The sequence below is a fragment of the Sorex araneus genome, chromosome 6, assembly GCF_027595985.1.
Source record: "Sorex araneus isolate mSorAra2 chromosome 6, mSorAra2.pri, whole genome shotgun sequence".
In the NCBI taxonomy this organism is placed as follows: domain Eukaryota; kingdom Metazoa; phylum Chordata; class Mammalia; order Eulipotyphla; family Soricidae; genus Sorex; species Sorex araneus.
The window spans coordinates 20,815,220-20,837,675 of record NC_073307.1 but is presented as its reverse complement, the minus strand read 5'-3'; the positions used below and the strand labels follow the sequence as shown (position 1 = coordinate 20,837,675).

The window sequence follows — 22,456 nt, the reverse complement described above, 5'->3', positions numbered from 1 at the left end:
ACCTGCCGGTGCTGGGGGCTTACTCTTGGCTCTGTGCTCAAATATCACTTCTGGTGGTGCCCAGGAGATCATATACAATGCTGGGGATCAAACCAGGGATCAGTCACATGGAAGACAAATACCATAATCCCTGTACTATCTGGCTGGCCCTTTTTAAATTATTCTTCTAAATATATTATCCTTTTTGCTGCTATTATAAATGAAATTTTTGTTTAGTTTAATTTTGGAAATATTTGGTGCAAGTATAGACATAGAGCTGAGGCCAGGGACATGACTTAGTGGTGTAGTAGCTGATTTTCATGCCTGAGACCCTGCGTTTGTTCCCTGGCACTGCACCACAAGAGAGAAAAATGTACAATTGATTTTTATATGTTGGTCTTGTATCTTACAGGTTTACTAAATTTAATGTTTTAGTGAATCCACTTAATTGTTTTTTTTTTGTTATGGGGCCACACCCCGAAATGCTTATTCCTGACTCTGCCCTTAGGGATCCCTGGTCAGATTTTGAGAACCATGTGGGGTGCCAGGAATTCAATCCAGATTGGCTGTGTGCAAAGCAAGTGCCCTACCCACTGTATTATCTCTCTTGCACCCCCCATATGTTTTATATACATGATCACAAAATCTGTGAATCAGATATTTTACTTCTTTTTTCTCAGTGTCAGGAATGGAAACCAAGGCCTTACATACATGAAAGTCAAATGTTCTACCACTGGGCCTTATCTTGGCCCCAGTCTTCTTATTTTCCGATCTGGGCCATTTATTATCATTTTTACTTGACTAATAACCATTGCCAGAACCCCAGTGTTATGCAGAAACAGTAAGAACACACATTCTTTTTCTCTTTTTTTATTTTAATATTTTGGCCACTGTGGCTTTCAGTGCTTACTCCTGGCTCTGAGCTTGGGGATTACTTCTGGCAGGGCTATATGGTGCTGCATATGGCAACCCCAAGGATGAAACTTGGGTTGGTCATGTGTACAGTAAGCACTCTACCCACTGTACTGTCCACATACTTCTTTTGTTGCTCATATTAGGGGAAAAGGATCCAGACTTTTATGATATCAACTGATGGATAGTGTTTTGGTTTGGTTTGGTTTTTTGGTAAGACCTCGGGGACCATTTGTGGTGCCGGGGATTAGATACAGGTCAGCTATGTTCAAAGCAAGTGCTTTATCTGCTATACTATTTGTGTGGCCCATCAAAAGATGGTTTTTGTGGATTTCAATTATTATGCGAAAGAAGTTCCCTTTTTTTGACTCAGAGCATAAACATTTTTGAGAAGAGGTCCTGGACTTATAGTACAGCAGATAGGGCATTTGCCTTGCATGTGACCAATCTGGGTTCAATTCTTGGCATCCTCATGCACTTCCAGAAGTAATTCCTGAGTCCAGAGGCAGGAGTAGCCCTTGAGCATCACTTGGTGTGGCCCCAAACCAAAATAAATAAATGAATAAATTCTGAGAAAAGTGGGAGAAATATATCATTAGTCTGGAGTACATGTTTGAAAGCAGGAGGTGTGGGTTTGAACCCCCATACCCCCAAAACAGTATCCATACCACATAGATCCCCCATACCACATAGGTCCCTGAGCAACACCTTCACGTAGGAGGAAATAATAGCCCCTGAGCACGTGGTTTGTGATCATTTTCTCCCCAATCCCCAAATAAGGAAAAGAACTTCTGAGAATCTTTGTCAATGCTGTCTTCATGACTCCAAATGACAGAAGAGTAAGCAAAATGAAGATCACAGGGAGAGTGACTTAGGAAAGGAGTCCTTGGCTCCAATTCTACAGCAAAAAAACATTTTGTCTTGACACATTGAATATCATGGGGAAGTGGAAATCTTGGTTCTTTCAGTCATACTTCTTGCCTCACTTCCTTCCCTGTCTAGAACACGTTTTTTAGTTCTGCCCAGATCAGCACAACTTGCTCAATATCTGGGCAAACCCACATATAATTTTGGGTGACTAAATCCTTCCTATACTGCCAGATGAAAAAATGCCAGATTTGGGGCCAGAGTGAAAGTATTGGCATTTGCCTTACATGCAACCGACCTGAGTTTGGTCCCTGGCATCCCATTTGGTCCTGAGAATATCATCAGGAGTGATTCCTGAGTGCTGAGCCAGAAGCAACTCCTGAACATTGCCAGGTTTGACCCCCAGACAAAAACAACAAAATGCCAGATGACTTGCAATTGGAACCATGATACATAACTTATGGGGATTTCCAATATTAGTGTGGCAAATCTTATTTAATCTTAGTGAAGTAAAAAATGCTGATCTTGGGCCGGAGCGATAGCACAGCGGGTAGGGCGTTTGCCTTGCACGCGGCCGACCCGGGTTCGATCCCCGGCATCCCATATGGTCCCCTGAGCACCTCCAGGAGTAATTTCTGAGTGCAAAGCCAGGAGTAACCCTGAGCATCGCTGGGTGTGACCCAAAAAGCAAAAAAAAAAAAAAATGCAGATCTTTTAATTTTTTTCCTCTAGTTAACTCATGTCAGCAAAGAAACCCATTCATATAACTTTTCTCATTCATAGTTAGTCTGAAAGTTTCTCATTCTCCAAGACACTTCCCAGAAAGTGTCCCATATATTTTCCCCCACCATTCATACCCTGCTGCAGCCTACGTGTCCCCTTGGTGCTTGACCTTATCTAGCACACACTACCTAACCATGTTGTACTGAAAGATTTGGAGAGGGGGGTGGAGCTACAACCAGTGATGCTCTGGGACTACTCCTTTCTCTTTATTACCAGGGCATCAAACCTGGGTCAGCCATATGCAAGGTAAGTGCCCTGAATACGTCTTTACTCAACAGAAACAAAGGTTTAACAGTGCCAAGAATGTATTTCAAAATACGCTTTTAAAATAAGTATTATTGTCATAGAGGCATGCAGGTGGGTGGGAGGGAAACTGGGGACATGGTGGAAGGAAGTGGACTGGACCAAGGATTGGTGTTGGAACATTGTGTACCAGAAACCCATTTTATTTTGGGGGGAAGTATGGTAGGTTTTATTGAAACTTATTTAGAAAGATGTAAGGGAAGAGAGTTTCTTGCCCCCGTGCCTGGCTGGCTTCATGGGGGGCTCCTCGGAGGGGGTGGGTTGAGCTTCCCTCCCCGCCTCAAGCAGAGACCCCACAGCCAAAGACCTCTGGAGCCCAGCCACAGTCATGCTGAAGGCCCCTCTGCACATGTTCAGATGAGCCTCATGCATGAAGGAACTGGCAGAAGAACCCAGGTGTGTGGGACCTGGGGCTGAGATCTCCAAGCCTGCTTGGATCAGGATTGGACCTCTTCTGCCCAGGTCCCCTATTTTCCAGTAGCTAGGCGATCACACCCAGAAGCTGCCCCACTCCCCAACCCTACGTCTTGTAATCCCATCAATAGCCAACATCCAGAGACTATAAAACCAAGCTCCTGGAAGTGCGAGGGACATCTTATAGCCTAGTTCTCCCTCTCAGAGAACCTGGCAAGCTACCGAAAGTTTCCTGCCCACACAGGAGAGCCTGGCTAGCTCCCCATGGCGTATTCATATGCCAAAACCAGTAACAATGATGGGTCTCATTCCCCTGACCCTGAAAGAGCCTCCAATGCGGCACCATTGGGAAGGACGAGTAAAGAGAGGCTTCTAAAATCTCAGGGCTAGGACGAATGGAGACGTTACTGAGACTGCTCAAGAAAATCCATGATCAATGGGATGATGATGATGATGATGAAGGAGAGAGAGAGGGAGAAGTACATATTAGAGAGAAAACATGTTTAAGACTTCTCTAGAGTGGAAACAGGTAAAGAAACATTGAGACAGCAAATGAGATACATGTACAAGGGAGAACAGTGAAGAGCAAGACTGACTAATTAGGGGCTAGAGCGATAGCACAGCAGTTAGGGCGTTTGCCTTGCACCAGGCCAACCCGGGTTCGATCCCCGGCTTCCTAGGTCCCCCAAGGACCCCTAGGAGTAAACCCTGAGTGCAGAGCCAGGAAGGAATAACACCTGAGCATCGCGATGCTCAGGTGTTATTCCTGGCTCTGCACTCAGGAATTACTCCTGGCAGTGCTCAGGGGACCATATGGGATGCTGGGAATCGAACGGGGTCGGCCGCGTGCAAGGCAAATGCCCTACCCGCTGTGCTATTGCTCCAGTCCCAAAAGACTGTTTTTTAAGGGCTTAGATAGAACAGCAGGTAGAGAAGCCACCAGAGTTGGATCTCCTAATGGTCCCTGAGCAACAAGCACTGCCATGAGCAATTCGCGAGTGTAGTCCTAGGAGTGTAGTCCACAGTATTGGTGGGCTGGGGTGTAGCCCCCACAAAACAAAACAACTCAAACAAATAGCACAAATTCCACCCCAAATCCTTAACTATCCTTGCTCTCAAGTACAAGCTAAAGTCCCCATTCCCCCAAAAGACAGCACCACCCCCCACTAAGGACAGTGGACTCTTTTGTTGTTATTTGTTTGTTTCTGGCGCCTTGATTCCCGGATCAGCGTGGTCATGGTTCCGAGCTAATGGCAAGCAACCACCAAACAAGTGAGTGAAGAACACGGTTGACGTTTAAGATTTTAATTCGTATGGGGCAGTTAGTAGGTTGTGCCGATCAGACGAAACCCACTCCCCAGCAGGGTAATCTGCTTACCTGCGTTCTTTGACTCCACCCCGCTCCCCCGCCCCATTCCTCACCCTCAGGCGAAGCCCCCGGCCCCTCGAAGCAGCACTGTAGCTCCTGCCAGCCCTACGGCCAAGGCCGAAGTTGCACAGGCTGGAACCGCGCCGGACTTTCTCAGGGTTTCGTGGTGTTTAGCGAGTTTGGGGTCGAGAAAGGGGTTCCCATCCAGAATCAGCGTATTCACCTCGGGAAGTTCGTCCCGGCGCGGCTCCCTCTTCAGCCGGTTGCCGCGGAGATCGAGCACGCCCAGCTTGGCCGGCAGACCTCTGGGCACCTGCTCCAGTCCCGCGAAAGACAGGATGAGCGCGTTCAGTTCGCTGGGCCAGACGCACAGGGCAGCGGCGCCCGGGCCAGGGGTCCGTAGCGCGTTGTGGCTGAGGTCGAGGCTGTGCGGCCGCACACCCGCCGTGGCCAGCGCCGAGCACACCTCGTCCAGCGTCTGCACGCCAGCCCGGCGAAGCGCCAGGTCCTGGAGCGCGGGGAACTTGTTGGTACAGAGAGTCTCTTGCAATCCGCGCTCGTCCAGAGCAGGATTCTCAGACAGATCTAGGCTGCTGAGGACTGGGAAGGGGTCGAGCTTTGCGCAGGCGAAGGCAAGCGGCGTGGGCGTTTGCGTGATGCTCAGGACCTTCAGGCCGGGCTTTAGCAACCGCTGCAAGTAGGAGAGCCAAGTCCCTCCTGATGGCCACGACACATTACGGAAACGGAGGGTGGACAGCGCAGGCCCCGTGGCTTCCAGAAGCACCGGTGGCAGCGTGCCGGTTATCTCCATGTCCTCGAGCGTCAGCTCTTTGAGGCGTTGGGAAGACCCGAGCGCTCCCAGGAGGCTGACCAGGAGCTGAATTGGCGCCCGCGCGTCGCCCAGCGTGAGCCGTCTCAAGCGCAGAGCCTTGATCATATCCACGTACTGGCTCGGATCCGTGCTGGCGAACCTGAGGAATTGTTCCAGGCCGCGACCCCCGCCACGGATCTCCACCTCCACGGCCACCGTACACTGGAAGGCGCTGGACCAGTTCGGGTCCGGATCCGTGAAATTGCAGAAGCAGCGAACATCTTCATCATCCAACTCGCAGGGCTCCGGTGTGTCCGCGGAGACGTGAGGCAGCAACGGCGGCAGCAGCAGCAGCAGCAGGCACAAACCAGGCATCTGGGGAGACAACGGAGGTCAGGGAGGCCTCGGTGGCTCCCTGGAGTACCACGAGGAATCCCGATGTACTCACCATGGTGCACGGATCTGCAGGGCCTCTCTGCGTCGCGGCGAGCGAGGAGAAAGCCTTGGGCTTCCCGCCTATGGAGCAGCCCCACACACGACTCACTCCGACCCTTGGAGGCTTCGATGTAACCCTGTAAAGACACTCTTTTGCCTCCTCTCCGAACACCAGTCACTCCCTCACCTCCCTCCAGGCTTTCTTGACGCTTCTGAGAAATTTTGCAATGATGCAACAACTGAAAAGGGCAGAGGAGCCTTTTACAGGAAGGATCCTGCAGGGCATCCAGTGAGCGCTTCCCGTCTCTGCAACTGGCTGAAGCCAGCGCCCCAGGCTGGCCTGCTGGGGTTGAAGAACGGAATTGCCCCAGCTCCGCAGGCCCTCACTCCCGATCTCCCCGCCTACACACCCCGAAAGAGGGTTACGGTACTGGGGCTGGAGCAATAGCACAGCGGGTAGGGCGTTTGCCTTGCACGCGGCCGACCCGGGTTCGATTCCCAGCATCCCATATGATCCCCTGAGCACTGCCAGGAGTCATTCCTGAGTGCAGAGCCAAGAGTAACCCCTGTGCATTGCCAGGTGTGACCCAAAAGGCAAAAAAAAAAAAAAAAAAAAAAGAGGGTACGGTACTTCAACAGTTCTTGTCTTGGTTACTTACCGTACCCTCGTTAGCCTCCAGCCCCTCAAGTCCTAAACCGCCCTAAATCGTGTTTACTTTGTGGAAGAGACTGCAAATCTTTTCTGCTACTATGCTCGTTCAAGAGAAGGAAGTGTTTTTTTTTTTAACAGTTGATTATTATTTAATTTTTACCCTCCTCCCAGCCCTTTCCATACAAAATTAAATGGGGTGTTGTGGGGGGGGCGCTGGATTAAAGAAAATGTTACCTTTGATTATGGCAGTAGAGATAATCCCCATTCAATTTATAATCCCATCATCTGTGAAGTCAATCTATTAACTGACAACTGTTCCTGGCCTGGTGCTTGGGGTCTTGGGTGTGCCCATACAGGGCGGCTCTGGGGTCTCCTCATTGCCAAGGGGTCCCAGGGTCTCACATGTGCGAGACAAATGTTCTACCACTGAACTGCATAATCACATAATCACCACCACCCCAATCCCCAGCCCTGAATGTAAAATTCTTATTCTTCTATTTAATTTTTTCGCTTTGGGTCACATCCTGGCTCCAGAATTATTCCTGGCAGTGCTCAGGGACCTTATGGGAAGCCAGGGATCTAACTCAGGTTGGCCGCATACAAGGCAAGTGACCTACCCACTGTACTACCACCAACCCCTCTTCATTCAGAAATTATTATTGCTTTGTTCTGTTTTTGTACCACACCCAGCAGTGCTGGGAGAAAACTCCAGGCTAGATGCTAGTGTTCTTCCTCGCTGTGCTCCCAGGGATTCAGGATCAAATTCTGACTCTGCACACAAATCATACACCTAGTTCATTGAACACTTTCCAGGCCCTGAATGATAAATCCACCTAGTTTACATCCTAACCCAAATGCCCCAAAATTTTGGGTGTTTTTTTTTTTGGGGGGGGTCACACCTGGCGATGCACAGGGGTTACTCCTGGCTTTGCACTCAGGAATTACTCATGGCGGTGCTCGGGGGACCATATGGAATGCTGGGAATCGAACCTGGGTCGGCCTCGTGCAAGGCAAACGCCCTACCTACTGTGCTATCTCTAGCCCCAATGCCCAAAATTTAAAGCAGTCTGATCAGCCAGGATGTTAGAATTATCAGGAGTCTTCAGAAGGTAACATGCTTTGTCTCTTGTTAATTTATTTTAAATGTAAATTTCTGCTCTATTGACAATATCCCACTTGTCAAGAATAACCTAAAGTTTGTGTTTAAATGGGAAGGATGAGGAATGGGGAAAAGATAGCTCAAACGACTACGGAGGCCCACAGAACATGTGTACAGCAAGGAGAGTCATGCCACCTGTCCCAGCACTTATGGGTGTGACCTATAAATAAATTATTAATTAAATGGACCAGATAGGTTATACCATGGGTTAAGGTGCATGAGGGAAACCCTGTTTGATCTTTGACACTGCATATGGTCACCAAACACCACTAGGAATGACTCTTGAGCTGAAGGCCAGGCGTAGCCCCAAATTTTAAAAAGTCTTACCTTTATATCCAATGCAGAAATGACTTACTTTAGTTAAAGCAAAGGAAAAAAAGTCTTCTAACATTGGGGACTGAAGAGAATACATGGGTAAGGCAGTTTTTTGTATGCAGCTGACCTGGATATGATCCCCTAAACCCTGCCAGGGTTGATCCCTAAATGTAGAGCTAGGAGTAAGCCTTGAGCACTGCCTGGTATGGCCTTAAAACAAAACACACCAAAAGTGTCCCAACTTTGTTTATTAAATAAGGGCTGGGGAGATAGGTCAATAGGTTAGAGCACATGTTTCCATCTGGGGTTTGATCCCCAGTGTACCACAGAGTGCCTGAGCACCTCCAGAAATGTCCCCCAAATACTAAGCTAGAAGAAGTCCACAAACATGAACAAGGATGACCCAAAAACACAAAACAAAATAACAGCAACAATAGCAAATAAGAAAATATGGGGTCAGAGAAATGATTCAATGTTCAATCCCTGACACCCTATGTGATCCCGCAGTGCTGCCAGGAGGGACCCCTGAGCACAGAACTAGGAATGAATCCTGAGCACTGTCTAGAGTCACCTAAACTGCCCCCCATCCTCAGAAACAAAAAAGAAAAGAAAGTAATAGCTTTTGTTTGTTTGTGGGCCACACCTGGTGATAAGCTTACTCCTGTTTCTGTGCTCAGGGCTGATTCCTGGTGGGGCTCGGGGGTACCATATGGGTGCTAGGGATTGAACCCAGGTCTTCTGTGTGCAATGAAAGCACCCCAGTCACTGTACTATTGCTCTGATCCGAGTAATAGCTTTCTTATGGGCTGAGGAGATAACTCAAGGAGTTAGAGGGCATGCCTTGCATGCAGGAAACCTGGGTTCAAGCCACAGCATTACATGGTCCCCCCAACACCACTGTTTATAGCCAAAGCCCTTTCCCAAATTAAGTGGTAATTAAACAGAGACACATTGTCCGAGTCTCTCAATTTCTTCTTTTTTTTGCTTTTTGGGTCACACGTGGCGATGCTCAGGGGTTACTCCTGGCTTTGCACTCAGGAATTGCTCCTGGCAGTGCTTGGGGGACCATATGGGATGCCGGGGATCGAACCCGGGTTGGCCTCGTGCAAGGCAAATGCCCTACCCACTGTGCTATTGCTCCAGCCCCGAGTCTCTCAATTTCTTACATTCCCATTTCCTCCTCTTAAAATAGAAGAACAAGATATTTTCAACAAATTCTCCTCTGCCTCTCATTCCCCACAGCACAATTCCTGTGTCCAAGGAAGCAATGGCTGAACCTAGGTCACATGAGAATAAAGATGATTCAGTAACTCACCTGTTTTCCAAGAAAAAAAGCGAAGTGCCAGAGGATGAGGTAGAGTCTATGCTTTTAGAACAATCCTCAGAGTTATGAGCCTCTAGATTTCTAGGGAAAGAACTACATGACAAACATTCGAATGTTCACTTCCCGTATTTTCTAGAAGTTGTTTCACATCTGTCCTCAGCCCAAATAAGGAGGAGTCATGAGACCAAGCTGGCTCTCTGTGTATCCTATTGGCACGCCTTAATGCCTGAGCCTCGCCAGGGTCACTGTGACATCAGGTAGGAATAAGGTGAGAGAATAAATTAAACAGTTATCTTTGAAACTGCAGTCTGGCTGAGTCCATCTCCTGGGACCAGGAAGTAGTTCAAGACCCAACTTCTCTCCTTGGCACAGCCTGGTTCTCCACCAGGAGCAGACGTAGAGCATAGATGGGAGTAATCCTTGAGCTCTGCTGGGTCCCCTCTACTTCTGCCCCCCATCTTTGCCACTGGGGTTATGAAATTTGAACAGTTTCTAGGTCTTATATTTCTGAACTCCTGTTTTGTAAAATGGAGATAATAAAAAAAACTTGACTGTGGGGGCTGGAGTGATAGCACAGCGGGTAGGGCGTTTGCCTTGCACGAGGCTGACTGGGGTTCGATTCCCAGCATCCCATATGGTCCCCTGAGCACCACCAGGAGTAATTCCTGAGTGCAAAGCCAGGTGTAACCCCTGTGCATCGCCACGTGTGACCCAAAAAGCAAAAAGCAAAAAAAAAAAAAAAACCCACAAAAAACTTGACTGTGAATAAAGCCTTTTGCATAGAGCTGCACTATTGGCAGTCACCTTAATAGTTATATTTTTCAAAGCCTTTTCTTTTTTTCCTTCTTGGGGTGCTCAGGGACTATCTGACAGTGCTCAGGCTAGTCCTGGTTCTGTGCTCAGTAGTCATTCATGGCAATGTTTGAGGGGTCATATGTAGGGCCAGGGATCAAATTTGGGACAGCTGCATGCAATGCAAGTGCCTTATCCACTGCTTCTCTCTCTGGTTTCACGATTTAATCTATTTAATCTACTTCTTTTTGGGGGGTCACACCTGACTGTGCTAAAAGCTTACTCCTGGTTTTGTGCTCAAGGATCACTTTCGGTAGGGCTCAGAGGACTATATGGGTGGTCTCATGCAAGGCAATTGCCCTACTGACCCCACAGTTGCCATTTTTTTTTTGGCTTTTTGGGTCACATCCAGCGATGCTCAGGGGTTACTCCTGGCTCTGCACTCAGGAATTACTCCTGGCAGTGCTGGGGGGATCATATGGGGTGCCGGGAGTTGAACCCAGGTTGGCCGTGTATAAGGCAAATGCCCTACCCACTGTACTATCACTCTGGCCCCCCCACAGTTGCATTTTAAAGAAAAGAAAACTGAGGGGCCAGTGCGACAGCACAGTGTAGTTGGTAAGGCGATTTCCTTCCGTTCCGCCCATCTGGGTTTGTTTCCCAGCATCCTGTATAGTTCCCCCAAGCCTGCCAGGAGTGATTGTTGAGTGTAGAGGCAGGAGTAACCCCCGAGTACCCTCATGTGTGACCCCAAAACCAAAAAGAAGAAGAAGAGAACACTGTGGCCCAGGTGAGATAGTGACAGAGATTTGCTTTCTGGTTTTTGTGAAGCTAAGGCATGAACTTGGCCACTTTCTGGCTGTGGAACTCACATCTTTTGTGGTGCTTGCTGGGGGTCACATTCCTTTGTGTAGTGCTTACTCGAAGCTTGTTATGTGGCAACCAGAAACCATTTGTGGTACCAGGGATGGCAAGCTGCCAGGCTTACTCTGCAGAACTGACAAGATTGTGTTAAATGCGTATTTGACATTGGGGATTTAAAGTCTGATTATATTTTTGCTCACGCTTTCTAAGCCACTTCATTGTCCCTTTAGGATCCCATAAAAATTCTTTATTCTGGGGTCTCACCCAACAGTGCTCAGGGGTCACACCTTGAGGTGCCTCGGTGTCCAGATGAGGTACAATGCTGGGGATCGAACCCAGTCAGCTGCATGCAAGAAAAGCTGTCAGCTTCTACTCACTGTACCCACTCTAGGTACTGGAACTAGTGTTTCTCCACTTGGTACCTAGGAGAGTAGTGGCATTTAACATTTGATGAAATAATTGCTTTGCCACTGAAATGTTACAACCCAATTTTATGCAGAACAGTGAAATATTTGTTTCATATTCCTTACTCATAAAACGGAGTTAATGGTAAATGAAATCAAGTAGTTCCATGTTTATCCAAAGCTCATCGGTGAGAGCTGAGTGTCTGGTGAAACAGGATCCCCTATTTTCCGTCAGGTCAGGGTAGTTTTTTAAAGTTCCCATTGGGTATGGGTGGGGTAGGAGAGTGGGAAGGTTGTGTTAGAGTGGAAGGTTCTTTCAGTTACTTCTTTTCCAGGAACTGAAACCGACAAGGAGGAATAACAGAGGCCTTGATTCCGTCAGCCTAGATCCCACGGGCCTCTAGGCGGCTCCCCTTTTCCTCACCGTCCCGCCCCTCACTTAGACCCCGCCCCCTGCTCTGCTCGCCCCGCCCCGCCCCTCCCGCCCGAGGCTGCGCCTGCGCATTCCGTGCCGTCCTTTTGGCCCGGGTGCCTAACCCGGCTCTTCCCGGTTTCCTCCCGCCCCGCGATGTGGAGCCATCGACGGTGCCGCCTCGGGCCTGCGGGCTGCGGGGTGGAGGAACTACGGTGTCGCCGGCGGGAGCGGGAGGCCGGTGCGGGCCGGCGAGGGCGCGGGGGTGGGGGTCCGAGGGTGGTGGGGCGGGGAGAGCCGGGCCCTGTGCTCCCCGCGCTCTGATGGCTCGGTCGCCCGCAGCATTGAGGAAGGCGCGGAGGGAGCAGCAGCTGGTCAGCAAGAGGTTGCTGAGAGATGACACCTCGGAGGAAGCCGGAGGGGGCTGCGCGACCGCGATCCTGGGGCAAGCCGAGGTGAGGGCGAGTTGGCGGGAGCTCGACGCCAGCCCCGGAGGCGGGCCCTGCAGCACCTCCCCGCAAGTGGACGGAGCCCGCAGCCGCGTCCCCACGGCAGTGCGGCCCCGTGCCCCGATCCCAGATCCCCACATTTATTATTATTATTATTATTATTATTATTATTATTACTATTATTGTTATGGAGCCACATCCCGACAGTGACCGGGTCTTAATTCCTGGCGGTGCTGGGGGACCAGATGGGATACGGGTGCGGGGAATTGAACCCCGATGGCTAGTGTGCAAAGCAAATACCCTACTTGTTGTACTATTGCTGGGACTCCCGCACATTTTTTAAAGCTCCTAAAGATCGCTGGAGTTGTTTGATTTTTTTCTGGGGGTGGGTGGGGGCGGAGGAGGGCACATCCCTCTGTGCTCACAGCTACTGGTGGTGCTCAATGGACTATGTGGTCCATTCCAGACCTCCTGCATGAAAAGCAGGCGCTCAAGTTCTATTAGTTCTAAGAACCAAGAACCGACTGACCTCAGGGTCACCACCTTTTTCTCCATTTACAATAGCCACCTAACAGGTCATTTGCAGCTAAGCTTGCCAACCGTGTCCATTCTCCATGTATCCAGTAGTGTGCATTTTAGAAATACAGGGATCAGGGGCTGAAGCATAGAACAGCGGGTAAGGTGCTTGCCTTCCAGGTCATGTCGCTGATCTGGGTTTCATCCACGACATCCTTATGATCCCCTAAGCACTGCCAGGAATAGTTCCCGAGTGTATAACCAGGCTATGAGCACCTCCGGGTGTGGCCCCAAAACCTAAATAAATAAAAATAATACCCAAGGCCCAAGAGATAGTACAGCAGGTAGGGCAGGTAGGGCATTTGCTTTGCACGTAGCTGACTTGGGTTTAACCCTTGGCACACAAATAGTTCCCAAACACATTTTCCTCAAATGATCCCTAAGCACTGCTGAGTGTCACCCCACAAACAAGCAAACAAAAAAACTACAGAGCAGGACTGGAGAGCTGGCTCATGGCTGAGCGCATGCTTAACTTGCAGGAACTTGGGGTTCAACCCCCTAGAGTCGCATGGAGCCTGAGGACGGACCACAGGAAGTGAGAGCACAGTTGGGTCTCCAGTCATCCTTGCCCCCCCAAGAAAAAGAAAATAAAATCAAGACATGAAAAACACAGAGCAAAATCCTTTCAGTGACCTATAGAGTCCAGTATGGTCTAACCTCTGTCCCCCTCTCCACCGTCTCAGCTTTCTCCTCTCTGCGACACTGGCCCCCTTTTATTTTATTTATTTTTTCGGGTCACACCCAGTGTGCTCAGGGGTTATTCCTGGCCTTGCACTCAGGAATTACTCCTGGCAGTGCTTGGGGGACCATATGGGATGCTGGGGATTGAAACCGGGTTGGCTGAGTGCAAGGCAAACACCCTACTCACTGTACTATCGCTCCAATCCCTGGCCCCCTTTTTGTTCCTGGAAAAATAGACCAGACTCTTTCCTGTCTCATGGCCTTTGCATTTGTGGTTCTTCAGTACACCCCTTTCAGTCACATATCTTTGTAAGTTGCTTGCAGAATGTTACTGCTTGTTCTGAACTGACTGTCTCACTTCTCCTCCTTCATGTCTATTCCATTTCCCTTTACTTTCTTTTTGGGCCTTACCCAGCTGTACTTCTGGCTCAGTGTTTGGGTATTGCTCCCCGAGGTGCTCAGGAGACCATGCAGTGTCAGGGATTGAATCCTGGTCAGCTGCATGCAAGACAATACTCCCTGAGTTGCCTTTTATAGTACGGGGTCCTAGATTTTATTGTTTGCTGGACCAGGGATTAAACACATGCAAGGCATCCATTCTAGCACTGAGCCACTTTCCTGGTCATGTGTCTTTAAGTAAAGCCCTCCTAAGATCATCTGAACAATTCTCTGAGAATGGAATACAGCAGTCGGCATTTGGGGCTGTAGGAGTGGACTCCTAAGTAGTGCTCAGGGGAACCCTGCGGCCACTCCTGGCACTAGGCCTGGTGCTGCTTACCAGGCCCATCCCAGTGGTGATTTAGGCTCCATGAGATGCTAGGGATCGAATCCAGGGTCTCTGCCTGCTAGTTGTGTGCTCTAGCCCTCGAGCCCTCTCCCTCATACCCAGCTGGACTTTAAATCCAAGGAAACTGGCTTATGCTTCAAGCCTGTGTTCTCCCTTGAACATACATGTTGTATGCTTATCTATTTCTTTAGTTGCCTTTTCTACTCTGGAGAAGCCTATATTTTCTCTTGAACACATACTTCCCTCTCTCCCTCCCACATCTTTCTATAAGTTTTAATATCTTTCTTTAGTTGTCTTTTCCACTCTGGAGAAGCCTGTTTACTCTCGAACACGTACTTCCCTCTCTCTCTCTCTCCCACATCTTTCTATAAGTTTCAATATCTTTTTTTTTGGGGGGGTCACACTCATCGATGCTCAGGGGTTACTCCTGGCTTTGAGCTCAGAAATTACTCCTGGAAGTGCTTAGGGGACCATATCGGATGCTGGGGATTGAACCCGGGTTGGCTGCATGCAAGGCAAATGCCCTACCCACTGTACTATCACTCTGGCCCCAATAAAAACTTTCTTGCTTCATACACACACACACACAAATCAGAGGAAACTTAGCTCCTGTTTTAGTTGTCATCACTAAAAACCCAAATGACTAGATAGTATCTGACATACAGTACAGTTCAGTATTTATTATTATTTTCTTTTGGCCACACCTGGCTGTGCCCAGGGCTTACTCCTCTTTTAGGGCTCAGGAATCACTCCTGGGATGCTCAGGAACAATATGGGGTGCTGGGGATCAAACTTGGGTTGGCTACTGCAAGGCAAGTGTCCTACCCACTGCACTATCTCTCCAGCCCCTATTAATTTTTGTGGTGTGGGGGATGGAAGCCAGTGCCTCATCACTACTGGGCCACACCCCTGGTGGGGCAGGTTACTTATTCCCATTTTCAGTGAGCAGCTGATCTTCAGTTCCTTGTAGACTAAGCAGCAGGGCTATAAAAGAATCCAGTTCTCATTCACTATCTGTCCACTCAAGTGGTGAGATTGGTGCTTAGTAGCCGTGTAAGTTGAATGACTAGTTCTTGAGGTGTGTTTGGAGGGTTCAAAAATAGAGTCTGGGGGCTGGAGCAATAGCATAGCAGGTAGGGCGTTTGCCTTGCACGCAGCCTACCCGGGTTTGATTCCCAGCATCCCATATGGTTCCCTGAGCACTGCCAGGAGTAACTCCTGAGTGTAAAGCCAGGAGGTAACCCCTGTGCATTGCCAGGTATGACCCAAAAAGCAAAATAAATAAATAAATAAATAAATAAATAAATAAATAAATAAAGAGTCTAGGATTCATGAGTTAATTGTGGTTTGGGACAACACTTGGTGATGCTTGGTAATTGTGCCTGGCAGTGTGGGGGAACCATGTGGAGTGGGGAATTGAACTGAGGCCTCTTGCATGCAACACATGTGCAGCCAGCCTGTTGAGCTCTCTCTGACCCTGTATTTGCCTTTTTTTTTTTTTTTTTTTGGTTTTTGGGCTATACCTGGCAGTGCTCAGGGATTATTCCTGGCTGTGCTCAGGGATCATTCTTGACAGGCTCAGGGGACCATCTGAGGTGCTGGGGATCAAACCTGAGCTGGCTGTGTGCAAAGCAAATGCCCTCCCTGCTGTACACTTGCTCTGGGCCCTAGCTTACTGACCACCGTGTGTCTCTTCTAACCCTTCCTGGGTTCTAGATCCAGCAGTTCCTGCAGCTGGCCCAGCGGGGGACAGAGGAAAAGGAGAGACAGGGTGCTCTGGTCAGTCTTCGGCGAGGCTTGCAGCACCCTGAGTCACAGCAGACCTTTATCAGGTCAGTATGGGTGGTGTGGATGGATGGCCTAGAGTGGAGGAAGGGACGGTCGTGTGGAGAGGTTGGCCCCGGCCTGAGCAGACCTCTGGCGTTCGCTTCTGTAGGCTGGAGGGAAGCATGCGGACCCTCGTCGGGCTCCTGACCAGCAACCATGCCCTGCTGCAGCTTGAGGCAGCTCGGTGCCTTCATGAGCTGTCACACTCCGAGCAGTGTGTAGTGGCGGAGGCCTGCCTGCCAGCCACTTCCTACCTTCTCACCTACCTCGCCGGTCACAGCTCAGATCTTGTAGTAAGCCCTGTTCCTTCCTACTTTATTCTTGACTTGGATTTCAAAGCTAGGTTTTTGGGGTCCACTTTGTGCTGGCAGACTGGGGGACGAAGGAACTGTTTCCCTCCACACCCATCACTGCCTACTCCCCTCTCCCTAGTGCTTCAAGGTCAGGGTGCTCTGTCCTCTCTGCCCTGGCCAGAGAGGGCCCCAGCCCCGGGGGTTTTGTTGTCCCGCCCTCAGGAGCTGTGCCTGTACACTCTGGGCAACCTGATCGTGGAGAGCGAGGCCATAAGGAGGCAGCTCCTGCCACAGGGCATTGTTCCAGCCTTGGCTGCCTGTGTCCAGGTCAGTGTCCACTTCTGCTTTCCCTTTCTGGGCCACCCGCCTCACACCCCATCTGCTCTGGGAGCAGAGATCCAACCTCTGCTCTGTGTGAAGGGAGGAAAGTCACAGGCTCTCTTAGGGCCCAGCTCCCAGCCAGACCCCACTGTGTCTTCCAGTCCCCCCACCTGCCTGTGCTAGAGGCCGCTGGATACACCTTGTCCCAGCTCCTGCAGGCCCAGGAAGCATCAGAGACTGTCATCCCGTAAGTAAAAACTGTGTCTCCAGCTGTGCAGCTGTGCGGCGGGGAAGGGCTTCTGGTCTGGACACTTGCCCCGCTGCTCCTGGGTATTGGACAGAAGCCAGGCTGCCTCCCTCTTGTGTTCCTACTCACGTCTCTGCCTCTGCTGGCAGCTCTGTCCTGGCCTCCACTCTCCCCCAACACATGCTGCGGCTCCTGCAACCCGGCCCGAAACTGAACCCTGGGGTGGCTGTGGAATTTGCCTGGTGCCTTCACTACCTCATCTGCAGGTAACTGCGGCGCTCTGGGAAAGCGCCGCCATCTGCCCCATGGGCCCCCTGCCATGACACATTTCTGAATGTACGTTTCTGGAATGGCTGTGGTGAGTCTTCTTAGAGCCCAGGACAGCCCAGACCTAGAGCTTTCTAGGCGGGAGAGGTCAAGTTGTGACTGCTTGTCTCCTCCTGTCCAGCCAGGTCAACAATGCCCTGCTCATCAGCCACGGGGCTCTGTCCACCTTGGGGCTACTGCTGTTGGACTTGGCGGGCGCTGTCCAGAGAACTGATAATGCAGGACTGGAGCTGGTGGGTGCAGAGGGCACACCTCCGGTGGGCAGGGCACTTCTTTGCATCTAACTTCCCCCTTTCTCTGCAGCTGGCATGTCCTGTGCTTCGGTGTCTGAGCAACTTGCTAACAGAGGCAGCAGCAGAAGCCATGGAAGGGGAAACGCAGTTTGGAGATGAGCGCGTCTTGGCAGCATTATTTCTGATCTTGCAGTTCTTCTTCCATCAACAGCCCAGCTTACTTCCTGAAGGCCTTTGGCTCCTTAATAATCTCACTGGTCAGCACCACTGCCTGGGCCTGGACTGAGGGGGAGTTGGGGGGTGGGGCAGTGAATTCAGGCCGGTTTTCAGGGACTTCACCCTGACATTTTCCCTTTCAGCAAACAGTCCTAGTTTTTGTACCTCTTTGCTCTCCCTGGATCTGATTGGGACCCTCTTGCAGTTACTGTCAGTATCTAATGTTGTGCGCGTACTGGTAGGTATTGGGTTGCCTTGAGTCCAAGACCTGGGAGTATAAAATGTGGGAGGGATGGGTAGGGGGTGGAGGAAGGCAGAAAATGTGCAGGATGTGGGAACATTGTATGCATGAAACCCTATTATTAACAGTATTATAGATCATGGTGCTTAAAAGAAAAATAGGCTAATCCTGACTCCTGAGGTTCAGGAGGTCCCTTAAGTGAGAGCTGGCACATGGTGTGGTATGGCTGGCCTCAGGGCCACATCAGGTGGGGTGTTTGAGCCCCTAACCTTGGCAAATCAACTGAAACTTCAGTTTCCTCATTGCTAACTAGAAATATTAGTCCTGAGGAACTTCAGGGCATGCGTATGAGAACGCCGGGATGTGGTTAGCAGTCCATATACTGGGGCCAGCATGACCATCTTTGGCTTTCATCTTTTGTGGGGACTGTCTGCAGGTGCTCACAGTTCTGTGCAACGTTGCAGAGAAGGGTCCTGCTTACTGCCAGCGTCTGTGGCCAGGGCCCCTGCTGCCCTCCTTGTTGGATATGTTGGCCTTCTCTGACACTGAAGTTGTTGGCCAGAGTTTGGAGCTGCTACAGTTGCTGTTCCTCTATCAGCCAGAGGTGGGTTTCTGGCCCTTGTCCACACTCTATCCAGTCCTGAAGCCTTTCCTCTTCCCATGGTCCTTTTTCCTTTTCTAGTTTTAACGATAGCTATTTCTTTGGGGCTGGCTAGCCAGAAAGGGTTCCAGCTCAGAACTTGCATGCCCATGTCAGAGAACGCACCCTCTGACAAGTGGACGTTTGGATAAAGTCTAATGTATGGTCATCAGTGTTGACTCTTGTCTTCCCTCCCCTCAGGCTGCCCAGGCCTTCCTGCAGCACTCCGGGCTGCAGGCCCTGGAAAAGCATCGTGAGGAGGCACAGCTCCAGGATCGTGTGCAAGCTCTTCTGCAGAAAGCTCTTCACGGGTGACCTGGCTTCCGGGTCACACACCATTCCTCACCTCCCTGCCTCCTCAGTTTCCTTGCCCAGGAATCCTTTTGGGGGCTTCAGAAACAGAGTTTTTTTTTGTTCTCTGCTACACCTCCCAAGGTGTAGCAGGTCACTCACCCTGACAAGAGAGGAAGACCAGAGGGAGCCTGGTGTGTCCTTATTTTTTGGGGTCCCTGGAGTCCCCTCCCCTCCAATTTTAGCAGTTAACTTTTGATAGGACAGAATAAAGTTCTATTTTTATAGTAAACTACTTCTCCTCGGTATTTGCAAGGTAAAGGGTGGTGGGTGCATGAAAATGAGAAAAAAATTATCCTGAGACATCCTCTTAGAGCACAAGCTTTATAAAGAACAGGAAAATAAATACATTTTTCTACATCGTCCTCAGTCCAGCAGAGAGCCTGTGGGGCTGGTGCTCTTAATCCTCCCGGAGGCTTCAGGCTTTGCCACTTAGCACATCCTGCAGGGCTTTGTTTACCTGGTCAGCACTGAAGTTGTTCAGAGAGACTTGCTTTTCTTGGCCAAAGGCTGAGGAAAGAGGAAAATGGCTAAGTATCTACTCTGGGTGGTAACTACTGAAGTGTGCTGGTGCTGGAGAGACAGTAGAGGAGGTAAGACTCTTGCCTTACATGTGGATGACCCTGGTTTGGTTCAATCTCTGGTATCACATATGGCCCTTTGACTGCCCCCCAGGGATCCTGAGCAGAGCCAGGAACAATCCCTGAGCACTAATTCCCCATCTTCCCAAATAAGTACAAAATTAATGTGTTTTTTTCTTTCAAATAAAGTCAGTTGTGTTATACAAGGAAGAGACTTGCCCAAGGTGGCTAGATATGCCTAGACTTATCCAGTAAGTTTCAAACACATTTAGGAGGTCAAGTCCAATTAGAATTTTGCTAATTCTGGGTGATCATAAGAAGTTGGGCAGGCACTTCTTATTAACCGCTATGAGCAATGCATTGTTTGGGCCTAGCTTTGGACAGATATCCTTTCTGTGCCTTCTATAGTCCACCTAGTATGATACACTACAGTTTCTTGAGAGCATCTCTTCTAGTCTTCTCTACTAGCTTTTAAAAAGGCATTTTATTTATTTTTGCTTTTGTGTCACACCCGGCAATGCACAGGGGTTACTCCTGGCTCGTGCACTCAGGAATTACTCCTGGCGGTGCTGGGGGACCATATGGGATGCTGGGAATCGAACCCGGGTTGTCTGTGTGCAAGGCAAATGCCCTACCCGCTGTGCTATCTATCGCTCCAGCCCTATCCTCTACTAGCTTTTTGGAAAGCAAAACTTTTTAACAATTTTTAGTGTATGGCATACCAGAGATTTCTACTATTCGAATCCATGTGCCGAAGTGAGGCTGAAAGTCATGGTTAAGGGGCAGGGGGGTATGACTCACTTGTAGAACCTTGCATGTGTGAGGTCCTGAACTTGATCCGCAGCCAGAATGCAAAGCCATTAAAATATCACCATTCAAGTACAGCAGGTGGGGTATTTGCTATGCATGTGGCTGATCTGGGTTCAATCTCCGACACCCCATATGGTCCCCCAAGCCCACCAAGAGTAAGCTCTGAGCACCACCAGTGTGCCCATCTCCTACCCCCTCTCAAACCCAAAACACCAAGATATCATTCTTTGGGGCTGGAGAGATAGTATAGCAGGAAAGGTCCTTGCCTTACATATAACCAACCCAGGTTTGATCCCTGGCACCCCATATGGTTCCTGGAGCACCACCAAGAGTGGTTACCTGAGTGCAGAGTCAGGTGTAGACTCAAAAGAACAACAACAAAACCCAGGCAAGACAAATACAGTATCACCTCAATGAGTACACGTTGGCAGGTAACATGGTAATGATCAGATGATAGGACATTTAAAAAGTAAGGTAATATAAAATGGGACAAGGAGCAATGTTACATGACTGGTCAGTGAATGTCTTTCTGGCATGAAGGTCAATTAAATAATATTAAGGACAGTATGGAAATCGCACACAAATTTATTCTAGGAAAGGAGAACAAATGTAGAGAATTAACCTTGTTACAGCCTAGCTGCCTAACCTTAGGTGTTTCGCATCTAGGGCAAGTGCTTGACCTCTGAGCGGTATTCCCTGGCTCCATAGAATTGTTTTTTGTTTTGGGCCATGCCTGATGGTGCTCAGAGAATCCTCCTGGCTGAATTCAGGGATCACTTCTGAACTTGTCCAGGGGACCATACATGGTGCTGGGGACCAAACCCCTGTCCTCTGTGGGCAAGGCAAGCACCTTACCTACTGTACTATCTGATACCTGAAGAATTTTTGTTTGGTTTTGAGTCACACCCAGAGGTGAGTTCTAGCCTTTTGAGCCACTCTCGGCAGTGCTCAGGAGCAGCACTCCTGATGGAGCCGAAGTTGGGATACCATACCTGGGGCGGGAGGCTGCATGCAAGGCAAGCAAAGCACCTTACCCACTGTACTCTCTCTTTGGTCACAGACTAGTTTTATGTTTTGGCCACACCCACGGGTACTCAGAGGACCATGTGGGGACTGGGATTGAACACAAACTTCCTGCAAGCAAAGTGTGTACTCTGGCTGAATGAGTTCTCCCACATCCCCACTGGATTATTAATTTGGCTGTCTACAAGAAAGAATTTACCACTTTCATTAAGTGAAATTCCAGCAGAAGAGCACCTAGCATAAAGCAGCATAAAGCCTGGCATGAAGTACTCAACACAGACTTATTATTTTAGGCATTTATTACTGAGACTCGCACTCTACCGGGGCCGACTGTACCCGCACGTGATTTGGAAAGCCCTACACTTCCAAGTGCTGGAAAATGACCAGCACTTCTCCACTATCTCAGGGCCGTTCTCTATGACAAATCCCGCAGTTCCTGATCTCTGTGCAGCACTCGCTCGCCCCCCAATGGATGGTGCTGGGACATAGAACATCCTAGAGCCGGTAAGGTAAATTTCTCTACAAGGTCAATTGCAAGACCAGTTTCTATGATTTCAGCGTGATCTTAAATCTTTCTCCAAACCCAAAATCCGCAATCGGGGGTCAAAGACCCCAGAGTCCCGCGCTCACCGTAGCGAGCCCACAGCTTGGGCTGCACATCGGAGCATTCCCGGATTAGAATGGGCAGGTCGGAGTTGGCTTTCTTCAGTTCCACATAGCGTTTCTCGATGAAGTCCCTGCAGGGCCAGAGAGAGCACGGCTCTGAGTGGGCGCAGGCCTCCCTAAACCCCAGAGGTGTCGAGATCATGACCCCGGCCCCCCCGAAACCCACCCGCCACGTCTCACCTGACGCCTTGGCTGTTGGGCGAGCGCTGACATAAGTGGATGCGAATCTCACGCAGGGCCAACTTGGCCCCGACCCCGCGACTAGCTGCAGCCGCCGCCATCTCCGCTAGCTCCTAACCAGCTCCAGCCCCCGACCTTCCGGCAAATCTCCAGTCGAACCAATCGCGGACCCTCTTGTCTCGCGATAGATTGGCTGCCCGTGAGGGGGCGTG

At 49.8% G+C, this 22,456-nt stretch overlaps 3 protein-coding genes across 3 annotated transcripts; 1 reads left to right on the top strand and 2 right to left on the bottom strand.

Annotated features, from left to right (window-relative positions):
- Positions 1–4,558: 4,558 nt before the first annotated feature.
- On the bottom strand, positions 4,559–9,329 carry CD14 (CD14 molecule). The gene is made up of 3 exons (XM_004609931.2): positions 9,315–9,329; positions 5,887–6,010; positions 4,559–5,813 (listed from the first exon to the last, which is right to left on the bottom strand). Exons 2-3 carry the CDS (start codon positions 5,887–5,889, stop codon positions 4,683–4,685), a joined length of 1,134 nt encoding a protein of 377 aa, XP_004609988.2. The 5' UTR covers positions 5,890–6,010; positions 9,315–9,329; the 3' UTR covers positions 4,559–4,682.
- A 2,538-nt stretch (positions 9,330–11,867) lies between these two features.
- On the top strand, positions 11,868–19,210 carry TMCO6 (transmembrane and coiled-coil domains 6). Its single transcript, XM_004610001.2, has 12 exons — positions 11,868–12,036; positions 12,138–12,250; positions 16,005–16,120; positions 16,225–16,408; positions 16,631–16,735; positions 16,891–16,976; positions 17,126–17,242; positions 17,425–17,536; positions 17,607–17,793; positions 17,896–17,990; positions 18,430–18,597; positions 18,835–19,210. Exons 1-12 carry the CDS (start codon positions 11,952–11,954, stop codon positions 18,946–18,948), a joined length of 1,482 nt encoding a protein of 493 aa, XP_004610058.1. The 5' UTR covers positions 11,868–11,951; the 3' UTR covers positions 18,949–19,210.
- Positions 19,211–19,294: 84 nt separating this feature from the next.
- On the bottom strand, positions 19,295–22,403 carry NDUFA2 (NADH:ubiquinone oxidoreductase subunit A2). Its single transcript, XM_004609932.2, has 3 exons — positions 22,245–22,403; positions 22,029–22,135; positions 19,295–19,494 (listed from the first exon to the last, which is right to left on the bottom strand). The coding sequence occupies exons 1-3, from the start codon at positions 22,343–22,345 to the stop codon at positions 19,403–19,405; spliced, it is 300 nt and encodes a 99-aa protein (XP_004609989.1). The 5' UTR covers positions 22,346–22,403; the 3' UTR covers positions 19,295–19,402.
- Positions 22,404–22,456: the final 53 nt, after the last annotated feature.

Coding starts and splice junctions, on each gene's coding strand:
- TMCO6 (XM_004610001.2), top strand. CDS start 11,952: ATGTGGAGCCATCGACGGTGCCGCCTCGGGCCTGCGGGCTGCGGGGTG. Junction 12,251..16,004: donor CGATCCTGGGGCAAGCCGAG/GTGAGGGCGAGT, acceptor CCTGGGTTCTAG/ATCCAGCAGTTCCTGCAGCT. Junction 16,121..16,224: donor TCACAGCAGACCTTTATCAG/GTCAGTATGGGT, acceptor TCGCTTCTGTAG/GCTGGAGGGAAGCATGCGGA.
- NDUFA2 (XM_004609932.2), bottom strand. CDS start 22,345: ATGGCGGCGGCTGCAGCTAGTCGCGGGGTCGGGGCCAAGTTGGCCCTG. Junction 22,136..22,244: donor CCCAACAGCCAAGGCGTCAG/GTGAGACGTGGC, acceptor CTGGCCCTGCAG/GGACTTCATCGAGAAACGCT. Junction 19,495..22,028: donor CAAGCTGTGGGCTCGCTACG/GTGAGCGCGGGA, acceptor CTCTTTCCTCAG/CCTTTGGCCAAGAAAAGCAA.